Source organism: Camelus dromedarius, chromosome 8 (assembly GCF_036321535.1).
Source record: "Camelus dromedarius isolate mCamDro1 chromosome 8, mCamDro1.pat, whole genome shotgun sequence".
Classification (NCBI taxonomy): Eukaryota; Metazoa; Chordata; class Mammalia; order Artiodactyla; family Camelidae; genus Camelus; species Camelus dromedarius.
This window is the reverse complement of record NC_087443.1, coordinates 6,316,423-6,330,429: the sequence shown is the minus strand read 5'-3', so window position 1 is coordinate 6,330,429 and position 14,007 is coordinate 6,316,423. Positions and strand designations below refer to the sequence as shown.

The following is a 14,007-nucleotide window of genomic DNA, read 5'->3' as shown; positions in this document are numbered from 1 at the left end:
GGTCGCGGAGGGCGGGGTTCCCGGAAGCAGTGGGGCGCAGAGGGCGGGGTCCCCGGAGTAGGGCGGGCGCGCGGGGGGCGGGACTGCAGGGATTGGGCGGGCTCGGGAGGCCGGGCGCCCGGGCGCAGCGGGGCGCCGGGGTCCCGGGGGGGGAAGGGCGCCGTGCGGGGGGCGGGGCGGGGGCGGGGCGAGGGCGGGGGCGGTGCTCCGGCCGAGGGGCGGGGGCCGGGGCGGGCGCGGCGCGGGCGGGGAGCGGCCGGCAGGCCGGGCATGGCGTCCATGGCGGCGGCGATCGCGGCCTCGCGCTCGGCCGTCATGAGCGGGAACCGGCCTCTGGATGACAGGGAGCGGAAGCGCTTCACCTACTTCTCGTCGCTGAGCCCCATGGCCAGGAAGATCATGCAGGACAAGGAGAGGATCCGGGAGAAGTACGGGCCCGAGTGGGCGCGGCTGCCGCCAGCGCAGCAGGACGAGATCATCGACCGGTGCCTGGTGGGGCCGAGCGCCCCGGCGCCCCGCGACCCCGGGGACCCCGAGGAGCTCGCGCGCTTCCCCGGCCTGCGCGGGCCCACCGGCCAGAAGGTGGTGCGCTTCGGGGACGAGGTAGGTGCTCGCCGGGCGAGTTCCCCCCTTCCACGCCCCGAGGCGCCCCCGGCCCGGCGGACACCTGCCCCGAGAAGCAGCCCCAGCCGGGCGTGCGGGCAGGGGCTGGAGTGAAGCCGAAGGAGCGCGGTGGGTTGGGCGGGGGCCGGAGCCGGAGGTCTGTGGGGTGGGGGGATCCCTGGGGGAGTTTGTGGAGGATCGTCGAGAGGAGGAGGTCATTCAAGACCCGCGGTCTAGACCTGCCCCGCCGGGCAGCATGGGTCCCGAGACTTCTCCCGGAGCTGCAGACCAAAGTGGAAACAGCAAGGGATTTTAAGCCAGGCAAGTCTGGGTTCCAATCCGCTCTGCCACTGAGCTGTCTGGCTGCAAGTGACCTAACCTCTTAGAGCCTCAGTTCCCCCCTCCCTACCCCAACTCCCAGCCCCTGAACTGGGAGTAATAGTACCCACCCCACGCCTGCCAGGGAATGCGGTCAGCAAATGATATGTATTAATATTAATATTTGTGATGAGCTGTGTGAGGAGAGTGAAATTGTCAAGCAAGATGACAAGAGGGAAGAGGTGCCTTCCAAGATCAGGAGGTGAAACCCAAGATGTTTCCTGGGATGTTTCCGAGTGAGCCTGACATCCAGCTTTGTTTTAGGGGTGGGCATGGCGGCCCCCTTTTTCTAACCCAAATCTAAGGGATGCATTGAAATGAGCTCTCTTGAGCCTTTGGTACATATAAGGGCATGCCTGGATCTCTGACCCAGACGCTGTGCTGGGACTTCTAGAGGGTCATGGTGAAGGAAAAACACTGAAACAACACAAGAAAAAACTCAAGGGTGACCATACTAAGTCACAAACTTGGGAGACTCAGGCCTTCTGTGCTGCTCAGAAAGTTGGTCTTTTTCTTGGAAATGTGTTTAACTAAAACCTGTTCGCTGCCATTAGAATCTGCGGCTCTTTGGTCTTTCAAACTCAACTTTTGCCAGGAGGGTCAAAGGCAAAGGGAGGGAGACGTATACAAAGAGACATATACAGCGAAAGCCACATCCTGTGGGGGCCGAGAGGCTGCAGGGGGAGGGGCTGGGCTTGGAGAGGTTTTCTGAGGAAGCTGTGGACTGTGGAAAGAATTCTAGTTAGGAATGAGGTTTAAATCTGATTTTCAAGCGTGGGTGTGCTGAGACATTTATTAATACAAAATGTTTGTGGTCATAAACCCACTTTACTGCGAGGGAAGTGTGAGAGGACAGAAATATGCTGGCGACATTGCCTTATTCTTTAGATTTTAAACTCCGAAGGCTTTGCCAGGAAAAACCAGGGTGTGGTGAACGGAAGGGATGAGAATATAGGTTTAAAATGTATTCCTAGAGCTGAAACATTTTTAGTGTGAAAATCTGCATCTCTTCAAAGACGTCTGCAGTGTTGGTGCTGAGCCTTGGGTGATGGAAAAGCAGGCAGCCCCTCTTTGGAAAAGTCATGAATGAATAACTGAGAGGAAATAAACCTGCAAGTACTTACAGATGTTGGAGAGTGACTGTCATTTTCCCTTAGCTTGCTGTCCGGCTAAGAATATCCGCATGCTCGCCCATCACCAAAACCCCCACGCCATGTAAGGGTCCAGGATTGCTGATAAGGGGAGTTGTTTTGTGCCCTGATTCCTTGACTAGGCACCAGACTGAGCTCCTTGTGAATTTGTCAACCCAACGCGATTTAACAGCCAGCAGAACGTTTTGCTCGGACACCTGCACGTCCTTCTAGGAGCAGATCAGCCCTGTTCTTCAGAACTAACCTCAGCTCTGCAAAAAGGGCTGTGAGAATGTCCCGGAATGCCTCTGACCGACCTCGCAGCACAGGTGGCAGAGAGACAGAGACACACTGAGTTTGAGGAGAGGTACGGAGGAACGTTGCCCAGGGTGTATTTTTGCCTGCCATGGCTCTGTGGTTTAACTGCACTGGAGAGTTTAAGGTGTGTTCTTGGGACTTGGCAGGAAGTTGGCACCAAAATGGAGCCGGTGGTCTCATGCCTAGGAGGAGGGCCACGCATGGAGGAGGGCTGGCTCCTGGGCATAAGGAGTGGTGGATAAGGACATGGTAGGGGGCAACCCCTGGGGAGGCTGCTGGACAGAGTGGCCTAGTGGCCACTTCCTGTTTGTTCTGTCTTGGGAAGTGGTCCCAGAGGCCTCCACAGCTAATCACGAAGCGGAGAGTGCTCCCCAGTGCCCTCTAGTGCCCAGCCAGCTGCACCACCCCCAGCATCCACAGGCCGCCAGCTGATGGATGGCTGAGTGCTCAGGTGAACCACAGCTCTTGATTGAGCCAATGGCTGACCTTGGCTAACAAGCAGGGTGGGTCTCTCGCTGATACTTGGGAAAGACCACCGGGGATACTGTGTTCCCAGGGCTTTTCCTCAGGCTGCACTCGAAAGCGCCTGGGTGTGGCCGTCAGCCTGCGGTTTGAATTTTGGCTCTCCTTTTGACCATGGTCAGTCCCTAGCCTCTCTGAGCTTCAGTGTTCCCGCCTCTACAATGGGAAGAACATTACCAGGATGGTCATAGAGATGATGGGTGTGAAAGGCCGATGGGACTGAGAAATGGTTGTGATGGTGAGAAGGTTAAGGCTTCAGCCAATCTCTCCGCGTCCACTTTGGAAAATCACTGACTCTCATGAAATGAGTAAATTGCTCATGTCGTTGAGCCTGGAGTTCCCTGTGAGAAGGCGCTGCTCCCTGGTCAGCGCTGGGGCTGTGCCTCGGGGCGCATGTTTGAAAGCTCGGTGGGCTCTGTCCACTGTGTGGACGTGATGCGGTCTGCTCCTGGTCACCAGCCTCAGACTGTGCCCCCTTTCAGCTACCCTGAAGGACAAGGACGGTGCCTGTTTCTCTGATTGCCCTCTCCCCCACCCCCACAGCAGTGTATTACATCACGTCATGCAAATGTAGCCTCTGAACGTGACCATCATCGAGTCATGGTTGAGTTTCGGGAACAGCAAGTGGAAACTTGCTTGTGTGTTCATGGTCACGGATCCTGGAGGCTGAGAGCGTGGTCGGAGCTCGGCTCACACGGCCACGTGGCCCACGTGGGGCTGTTCTGCGTACGACAGGTGTGGCAGCGTGTCATCTGTGTGTTCGTTTTGATCCTGGATATCTGTAAAGCAAGAAGACCAGGGTCCAGGCCCAGATCCACCCTTGCCGGGATGACGCACCTGCCGCAGAGATGGAGGCTGGCTGCCTTTGAACTTTGAAGCCGTGAGGGGGTCTTATCGGTGCTTAGGTTCTTACCACCTTGGCCATCAATCGAGTGACGATTGCTCAAAGCCTGTTGTATTGGAAACGAGAGCCTTTCACGCTCTGGGGGTGCTTAACCTTCTCACAGTCTCACGAACTCCTTTAAAGATCCCCCCACGTGAACACATGATCTCAGTGCAGCTTCAACGCGAGGACACCAGCCCCACCTGCTGCCCCGCTCCCATCAGCTCCCCGAGCCCCTCCTGCGCCCAGAATCTGGAGGTGCTGCCCTCTCAGCAACAAAGGAGGGGCACTGGGCGTCCCCTCACCCGGTTCTGGTCCCGCCCGCCGCCAGCAAGGCTGCCCTCTTTGGGTGGCGAGGTTCTCCCTCCATGAGTGGGGGGCTCACGGGGCTTCCGGCTCACAGGCCTTGGTTGGAACAGACAGAGATGTTGAGGCAGGCCCCTGGGGTCAAGTTCTTGGTCTGACCACCACCATGAAGGCATGTTTGCAAACTGGTGCTTTTAACCGCCTGACTTTCCCTGCGCCTCTCGATTATCACGTTCCTCCTCTGGCAGTAAAAGTTTTGGAATGCCCCACTGGGGAGATGAAGGGTTTTCATTTTAGAGGGATTTCGCCATCATGCCAGTCTGCTTCTGCTGATCCCTGTCACCAGACAGCAAAACCAACCAAACAAACCAAAAAACCCCCTGAGTTTTTAGAAATGTGTTGCTCTCTGCTCCCTGCCCGGGACTCCCAAACTCCTGCCACCCATCCAGCAGGATGTGGGCGCACTGGTGAGAGTGACCGGGTTCTGAGCTCCACGCTGCATTCTTAGCTCCGAATAGGCCCTCTGCAGGTGACCCAGAAGTCTGCTTCTTGTGCACCTGCCCACCCCTTTCACCTCGGGCAGGAAGGCTGTTTGCAGGTGCCAGCCCCAGAGGCCCTGATCTGGATTTTGCGTGCCAGAGAACACGGAGTTTTAAAGCCTTGGAGTCAGACACCCCGAGCCCCTGTTCAGCAGCTTAGTGTGACCAGCTGCTGTCGGGAGGAGGTGTTCCTCTGGCACCATCCCTAACATTCCTGCCACTGGTTCCCGCTGGCTGGCATGTCTCTTACTCCTCCCGACCTGCATCTCTTTTTCTGGGGCTGAGTCTCGGCCTCCTTGACTCCTGGACACCTTCCGCAGGCCTCTGCAGGCCCCGCGGCTTTGCCCAGCCCCACTGCCCACCCAGCTCCTGCTCTCCGCTGGCTGAAGAAGCCCCTGTCTCTGAAGAACTCAGGAGGCCAGGGGCCAGTATGGAAAACCCAAGTCCAGCGGACCTCGCTGAGCCCATGTCGTCCAACCCAGGCCTTCTGGGCTGCCGGCGAAGGGCCCCCTCACCCCCACTCCTCAGGCCAGCCTGCATGTTTGTGTTTTAAAATAAACTAATTAAATTGTTACATAGTTTATAAAATAACATACCTGTATGTTACTGTTAAAAGTTTCAAACAGTGCAGAACAAAGCAGCATTGTGAAGCAGTTGGCAGTGTCCTTCCAGAACCTTCCTCAGTTATTAGATCCTTTTTAGATTTGAGTTTGTTTGGAGACGTGGCTTCCTGATGACCTGTGACCTGTCAGGTCCCCTCTTTCCTTTCCACTTCGGCAGCTTGACTTTCTTTTTTCAGCCTTTGGGGAAAAAGCACGAAGTTGGAGAATTGCTTTCTCAGTAATTTGGACTTGTTTTTTTTAAGTAAGGTGGAATGTGTAATTATGATTTCCACCTTCCATCTGGCAGACGCATGCATTCTTTTAGAAAAGATGACAGAGTGGATGTGGCTTTTTGTGTCCCTGTTCCTGGGGTCTGTGCCCTGGCTCCAGGCAGGACTTGAAAACGTGGCCATGAGTCCAGTCCATTTCCACGGGCCTCGAGGGCGAGGCTGTGGGGCCTCTTCCACAGGCTTCTTCTTTCAGATGGACGGTCCTCTGCCCAGGGCAGCACCTGGCCTTGTACCCTGCAGAGCTGGGCTCCCTGGGAGGGAGGGCGTGGAACAGGTGGCCCTGGGAGCTGAGGCAGGGACACGGTCTCTCCCTGGCTCCCGAGGGCGTGTGGCCCAGAGGCTGCCAGGGAACAGGTTTTGCAAAGAAATGAAATGACAGGTTCATGGTCATGGAGCAGGGGAGGGGGAAGAGCTGGGAAGCATGTTGGTAGGTGTGGCGTCATCTTGTAATTGACAGGAGCCACTAAGCGAGAGAGTCCCTTAGTCCTGGCAAAAAAAAAAAAAAAAAAAAAAAAAAAAAAATTCAAGGCCAGACCTGTCTGTTGAAACTTCCTGCTCATCCTCCTGTTCATTTCTTTAGACATCCCCGCCACGCCATCGCTCCTCCCGTCACCACGTCGGCGCCGAGGTTTTGTTTCTGCTGAGGTCTGTGGAGGCCTGAGTTTCTGAATCTGTGTTCATGGTAGACCCTGCCCAGTCATTAGATCGTAACTGCTTTTCTGTTGTTGAAACTGCAGTTTTGGACTTACAGCGATGGAAACCGTCTTATCTCAGCAGAGTTAAATATATTACAAGTCAAAAGGGAAAGCTTCTAGTCCATAAATAGATAAACAGTAGCCCCTAAGAATAAGCAGTTGGTTAAAAGAGCATGTTCTTCTTCCTCACTCCTCCCCCTTTTTTTTTTTTTTTTTTTAGTAGACTTAGTTTTTTAGAGCAGGTTTAGGTTCCCAGCAAAATTGAGTGGAACGTGCAAAAGAGTTCCCGTATACCCCTTCCCCGATGGGCACAGCCGCCCCCAGGGTCAGCACCCCCCCCCCCCGAGTGGCGCAGCTGTTACAGGGGATGAACCTGCTCTGACACATCGGCCTCGCCCCCAATCCAGAGTTTACATCAGGGCTCCCTCCTGGTGCTGTACATCCTGTGGTTTGGACAAATGTCCGATGGCACAATTCCATCAGGACAGTACCATACAGAGTATTTTTCGCTGCCCTAAAAATCTGTGCTCCTCCGTTCACCCCTCTCTCCCCTCCAGCCCCTGGCACCAGCTGAGGCTTTTAGTCTCCATGGTTTTGCCTTTTTCCAGAATGTCACATCATACAGTTGGCATCATACAGTAAGTAGCCTTTGCAGATTGGCTTTTTTTCACTTAATCATATGCATTGGAGGTTCCTCCATGTCTTTTCATGACTTGAGAGCTCATTTCTTTCTAGCGCTTAATGATATTTCAGCTTCTGGATGGACCAAGTTTACTTCCCTGTTCACCTACCGAAGGACATCGGGGCTGCTTCCAAGTTTTGGCAGTTATGAATAAAGCCACTACAATCAGCCGTGTGTAGGTTTTTGGTGGACCCGCGCTTCCAGCTCATTTAGCTAAATATGAAGGAGCATGATTGCGTCACTACTGTTTTTAAGATGCTCCTGCGTCTTTGAGGAACAGCCTGACACTGAACAGCTCACCACGAGGAATGTGCTTTGTGCTGGATGTGCCGGGAGGCCCAGCCTCTGACATCCCTGGGGGATGAGGCAGTTGGTGACGTGGGGGAGTGTCTGTACCACCCCCTTTCTCTATCTTACAGTATTTCACAGTTTAAAGTTCTTACCCTGACACCAAGATGCCCCATCTGTCAACCAGAAACTCCCCTAATTGAGGGACTTCAGGAAGACAGTGACAACGTGTGGTTCCAGCAAGCACCTCGCAGGGTTCCAGGACCCTGATGCGGCCTCTGAGTCACTCGAGATAAAGGAGATGTGTTTCTGGGGAACTTAATGGTTGGGATTCTGACTTTTAGAAACTCAGTTCTCTGGGTTGGGGGAGAAATTTGACCAACGGCGCGCGGAATTCTGACTCTGCTGCACAGGAACGTTTCCGCTTGCGGTCACCGCATTTCTCACGTGCTGTGGTGGCAGGAGTTTCATGTGATCTGTGAACGCTGGGAAGCATGAAATGAAAGCAGCCTTTTAACCTGATTTGCTGGAGCTTTGCAGCGTAGTAGGAGACCGTCTGTTCGCCTTGGTTGATTATCTCACGCGCAGAGTGTGACTTTGCCTGCTCCAAGGTGAGGCTGGTGAGAGCCGGCCCAGAAAACCCCTCGTGAGAGCAGCCTGAACCCGGGTTGCTTTAGCAGAAGTCCTTACTGTGGGGTGATGAGAGTCACCTCGCAGTATTTATTGAGACCGCCTCTGTCCGGGGGGGTGGCCTGGACAGACAGAGGTGGGCCCCTGAGCCTCGGAGGTCAGCCAGTGCGGTCTGCGTGGCCAAGTGTCCCCGACGTGAAGAGAGTCAGGGCCCTTTTGGAGGACTGAGCTTTGGAATTACCTGGGAAGTTGTTGGTTTTTTAAAACGGAGCCAGGTGGGACCCACAGTCTTCGTGTTAAGACAGCACCCTGGTGACTGATTTACAGCCGGACCTGGAACCTCTAGGCTGGGGATGCTCTTCAGAGAGTCTCCGTCCCAAGACCAGTAAGGACCAGGAGGTGGCCGTCCCCCTGGCTGCCTGGGACAGGTGTGCCAGGGAGAGGGCATCTGTGGGAAGGTGCTGTTTGTTCAGACTGCAGTTACAGAAAGGCGCCCAGGTTGTCCTTCAGAGAGGCCTGGGGTGGAAATGAGACTTCGGAAGCAATTCTCTGAATGTGGCAGGAGAGGCACCGCTTCCTGTCCACTGGCTGCCGGTGGCCTGGCTTTGTGCAGGGGAAGCTCAGAGCCGCTTTGAAAAGTCTGTGCTCCTGGCCCCACTCCCTCAGGCTGACCCGGGGACACCACTAGGGGACACCGTTGTAGACTGCCATCCGCAGGCACTGTCCACCCCACGTGCTTGAGCCCTGATGAAATTCCCCAGCCCTAAAATGGAAAGAAATTATAAAAGAATACAGGGCTTATGAGTCCCTGGTCCATTTCATTAAGAGGAGAGGCTAATATTGATAACATTCCACATTTGAAATGAATTTTAAAAGTCCAGAGTTTTTCATTTTAGAATCATTTTGGAATGCTCATCACTCTGACCGAGAAATCAACCAGTGGTAGAGGAGTTAGTCGCTTGTCACCAAATAATTTCAAAAGCAAAATCACTAAAATCCTTTAAAAGTGTAACAGTAAACAATTACACGCAATGCAGAACGTGGTGAATTTCAGCATGGTTGCTGTCGGTTGCAGCCTGCGGGGGGCAGTGCGGGGAGCAGTCCTGATGTGCAGAGCTTGCGGACTGGCGGGGAGGTGTCCCCCCAGGGCCTGCTGTAAGCCCCCAGGTGGCCCACTGGGTCAGAGCGGGTCAGGGAGCTGCAGTGACACCATCGGGTGGAGTTACAGGTGCACTTCCCATCCTGCGGATGTCGTGGACGTAAGTAACCTCAAGAGCGCAGGTAACAGCAAAATGGACTAAAGTAATTCAGAGATAATGGTTTTAGTATTTGTTACCTTTGACGGGGTTTGTTTTTTTTTTTTTTGATTGGGGGGACACTTTTTTGAAAAATAAATTTTAATTTTGGGAGCCGTTTTAGCTTCCCAGCAAAAGCAAATGGAAAGGATGGATTTCTGGCATACACCCTACTGTCACACAGGGACATCCTCCTGCACTATCAACAACCCCCTGACCAGAGTGGAATGTTTGTTACTATGGATGAACCTACACTGACGCATACATCATTATTGTTCGAAGTCCATAGTTTACACTGGGGTTTACTCTTGCTGTTGGATTTTCTCTGAGTTTGGGGGAAAGTGTCCATCATTGCAGTATTGGTACAGAGTATTTTCACAGCCCTGAAACTGCTCTGTGCTCTGCCCGTTTCATTCCTCCTTCTGTTTAACGCTGGCAACCACTGATCTGTTTACTGTCTCTGTGATTTTACCTTCTCCAGAATGTTGTATAGTTGGAATGGTACAATGTATAGCCTTTTCAGATTTTGTTTGTTGTGATAAAATACTGATAACACAAAACTGACCATTTTAAACATTTCTAGGTGTACAGTTAGTACATTCACAATGTCATGTAGCTGTCACCATCGGTCATTTCTCGAACTTCTCCATCACCCCAAAGAGAAGCTCTGTACCTCTTAAAAATTCCTCCCTCTCCTCCCCGCTGGTGAGCTCTGCTTTCTATCTCCGTGAATTTGCCTAGTCTGGGTACCTCAGATAAGTGGAATCATGCAATATTCGCTCTGCTGTGACTGGCTTATTTCATTCAGCATGACGTCTTCAAGGTTGTGGCACGTGTCAGAATTTCCTTTCTCCTTCAGGCTGAGTGGTACTCGTTGATGTATGTACCACATTTTCTTCATCCATCTGTTGATGAATGTTTGTGTTTCCACGTTTTGGCTATTGTGAGTAAAGGCATACGAGTATCTGTTCAAGTCCCTGCTGTCTGTTCTTTTGGCTCTATACCTAAACATTGAATTGCCGGATCCAGTGTAATTCTGTGTTTAATTTTTCTGAGGAACCACCACGCTGTTTCCATAGTGGCTGCACCATTTTACATTCAAACCAGCAACACATGAAGGTCCAGTTTCTCCACATCCTTGCAAACACTTGTTATTTTCTGTTGTGTGTGTGTGTGTGTGTTTTTAATAATAGCCATCCTTATGGGTACGAAGTATATTACTTTTGTTTTTAACACCATATATTTAACTCTAAGTTTATATAATTTAACTTTTCACAATGACTGTGTTTAACAACAGGTTCAAAATGCCAGAAAATGTCACAGTCAGCTCTCGTGAGTGGGTGCCAGCCTGCCCCGGGTTGCAGCCTCCAAAAGTGAAAATGTCTGGGCCCCACAAAGATCATAAAACACGCCGGCATCCACCCTGCACAGAGTAGCAGAGTAGTAGCTGCTGGAGCTTCTCCGTGAGTGTGCATTCTGGCACCACAGGCAGAGAATGATCTTCTTTTTTCAAAAGCACTGTTTCTGTGAGGAGGTAAACGCTGTGTTTGGTGAACACTTTCTGGATGAGAGCGAGAGCGCAGGCCTCTGGGACTTTGGACAGAGAGAACGGGATGTGTGTCCATCCTGGAGTCCTTGGGGCCGAATGGGGACCTGCAGAGGCTCCCCGTGTTGTGCTGGCCTCTGATACTTGCCAGGCAATCAGGGCGCGTGTCCCGTGGCCCAGCTGTGGCTTCCCCTCCGCTTTTCGTCCTGTTTCTTTGGGATTTGGTTACCTGAGGCTTCTTCCCATGCTGCGCTCCGAAGAAAAATTTCCAGGGAGACTCAGGGTTGTCTCTGGTCTGGTCTGGTCTTATGGAGCGTTTGTCTCTAAGGATAACTCTTGGCCAAATGAAGCCCACCCAGTGTTGTCCTGTGGTCTAAGCAGACATGTTTTGGTGCTTCTGTAGTTTCTTTCTTCTTTTCTTTTTTTTACTGAAGTACATTCAGTTACAATGTGTCCATTTCTGGTGTACAACACAGTGTCCCAGTCATGTATATACATGCATATATTGATTTTCATATTTTTTTCACTGAAGGTTCTTACAAGATGTTGAACATAGTTCCCTGTGCTCTACAGAAGAAACTTTTAAAAAAATCTATTTTTATATATAGTGGCTAAAATTTGTAAATCTCAAGCTTCTGTAATTTCTGATCCTGGGCGCCAGGGAGGCAGATGGGGGAAGTCTTCTAGGCAGTTCTACAGAAAGCATGTGTGACGGTCAACAGCATGTGCCTGGCCACGTTTTGGTTGCCTGCCGATCACCGTGGGCGGAGAAGAAAGATCGCATCGTTTGTGTCGCATGCTCACACTTGCGTGTGTGCGCATTCGTGCACGCCTGTCGCCACTTCGCAATTCCGATGCTGTTTGCATCTGACTGCTTGGAAAGCCTGCTCTTGCCGCCAACGCTTTTTGTAGCTGGTGTGTGCAGCCAACGCCTGACATCAGAGCCTCAATCACATTTTTGTTTGGCACATTTATTTCTGTTCAGCGCAGTATTATTTTTGATGAGCTCAGAATTGCGGAAATCTGAGGAATTTGCCCTTTGATTCGGTTTCCTGCTGGAGCAAACAGAAGATTTTTGACTTGACACCAAGTTGGGGGGGCATCACAGGGCCCCCCCCCTCTGTCTACAGCCCCCTTGGAATTTCGGCCAGTACGGGCTGCAGCCACGTGAGCCCGCTGGCTCCCCAGACTCCAGGCTGCATCTTTGTTCCCCTGAGTCTTGCGTTCACCCACCTCCCAAAGCCCCAAACGTTATTATTGTGATCTTTGCAGATTTCAAGCTGCATAATTAATATTCAGAGGATAGATCATGGCACATGAGAAGGGATGTCCAGTTCCAGTGTGTCCTGCTTTTGGCCAGTGGTCCTGTTCCCTTCCCTACCTCTGCCTGCCCAGTAAATCACCACACGTTTCCTCTGTCCCCTGAGGTGGCCACTTGGCTGTCCCCCTCGGATAGAAGGAGAACATTTGTCGTTGATTTTCCTTTGCTTTTTTTCCCCAGGTCCAAATCTATAGTAAAGGGAACTTACCTTCCATCAACCACCTTTATTTTTCCCATCTGAAAACAAAGTCCTTCTTGTTTTATTGCTTCTAAGAGGCACTTAAAAGGTCTAGAGATCATAGAATTTTAAGGACTTTCAGGTCATTTAACTCAACTGCCCTCTCCTCCCCTCCCCTGAACACACGCACACAGGCACACACACACACACAGGGACCTGGACCCAGGAGGCCCCTGCAGCTAAGGCTTGTTAACTCACACCCCTGCCGTCAGCCCGCTTCCACTTTTGGAGGGACAGAGTTTGTACATTGAAAAGTAACTTGGGCCTCACTGAAATTCCCAGTAGGGGTGCAGTGGCCCACGTTCCCTCTTCTTTTTAAAGTTTTGCCTGACAGCTGGGAATGGCAGGAGACAGCTTGGAGGCTGGAGATGGAGTTGGCACTGAGAGAGGTGGGCCCTCTGCACAGCTGGCTCTCTTCTTGGAGGAGGGGGTGCCGGATAACCTCGCTCGGGAGGCAGGGGGTGCCCCTGCGTGGGAGGAAGACACGGCACGCCTGGGGGGCTTTATGCAAGGACAGTCTCCGTTCAAAATGCTCTACTCCATTTTCAGTCTGTATCGCCCAGGGGGGTCCCAGTTTTTGGTTCAGAAAATGTGCTCCCCAGTAGAAGCTGGGCCCAGATGAGACATTTGCTAGTGCTGGAAGACAGCTGGGAGGTTGGAGGGGTGGCCAAGGAAAGGTGATTTTCCAAACGTTTGTTTAGAGCAGTAAGCGAAACCTCGGGGATCCAAGGTCAAAGTGCCGGTGACTGCTCTGAAGGGCTCTTTCTGGGCTGCTCTGCTCTAGGGCCAGAGTGATCTGAGTCCTCTTATAACTAGGCACGTGCATCCCATTGGCATTGTCTGCATTGATTTGCTGATCATTGCCTTTCAGGTCTTTGGTAGGCACTTTGGGCGAAGGAGGGGGGCTCAGATGTCAGCGCTCTTTTCAAATGTCATTTTTTTTAGTCCCACTAGGGGAGGGTGATTCTCCTTTGACAGATGAGGAGACCGAGGCCCAGGAGGCTAAGTCATCCTCCCCCCGCCACGTGTAATCACATGTAGGGCTGAGACTTGAGCCCCTGAAGCCCTGTTTCTTTCCTACTCAGCTCCCCTGTCATTGCATCTGTCCCAGGGCCCCCCAGGCATTTGTCCAATGTCTGTCTGACATGGGGTGGGTGTGCGGGGCCCAGCAAGATGAGGGGAAAACCAAACCGGAGCGTCGCATGACTCTCTGCAGAGCCTGAAAACCTCAGGCTGGTTTCGAGCCAGGAGTTGGGATTCTTCCTACATTTTGATGCCCCCGTGGCCTCGGCTGGTTGTTTGCATGGAGTATGTTTGGGTTTGGATTTGAGATTTATTCTTGAATTTTTGTTTCAGGACATAACTTGGCAAGATGAGCACTCTGCCCCTTTCTCCTGGGAAACGAGGGTAAGTTGGATTAAATTTAGATTCGTTCGCCCTTTTGAAAAGAATGGCGTCACTACAGATGCTCCTTTCAGCACTTGGGGGGCTCCGAAGCCAGGGGCCCCACCGCGGGGCTGCAGGGATGCGCCCGCTGCTGGGGAGGGGGGTTGGGGAAGGAGAGGAGGTGGGAGGGACCTGTGCTGAGTTAGGTTTGATGATGGATTTAAGTAGGGGTTGGAGAGGGAAGGGCATATCTCAGTGGTGGAGCGCACGCTTCACAGGCACGAGGTCCTGGGTTCAATCCTTGGTACCGCCATTAAAAATAAATAAATAAATAAACCTACTTACCTCTCCCCCC

The 14,007-nt window shown here is 52.5% G+C and overlaps 1 protein-coding gene across 1 annotated transcript in view; it reads left to right on the top strand.

Moving 5' to 3' along the window:
• The first annotated feature begins 215 nt into the window (after positions 1-215).
• Positions 216-14,007, top strand: part of C8H1orf198 (chromosome 8 C1orf198 homolog) — a 31,401-nt gene continuing 17,609 nt past the window's right edge. The window contains exons 1-2 of the mRNA XM_064487859.1: positions 216-603; positions 13,623-13,673. Coding sequence (XP_064343929.1) covers positions 271-603; positions 13,623-13,673 — 384 coding nt within the window. The 5' untranslated portion in view covers positions 216-270. The remainder of the gene's footprint in view (positions 604-13,622; positions 13,674-14,007) is intronic.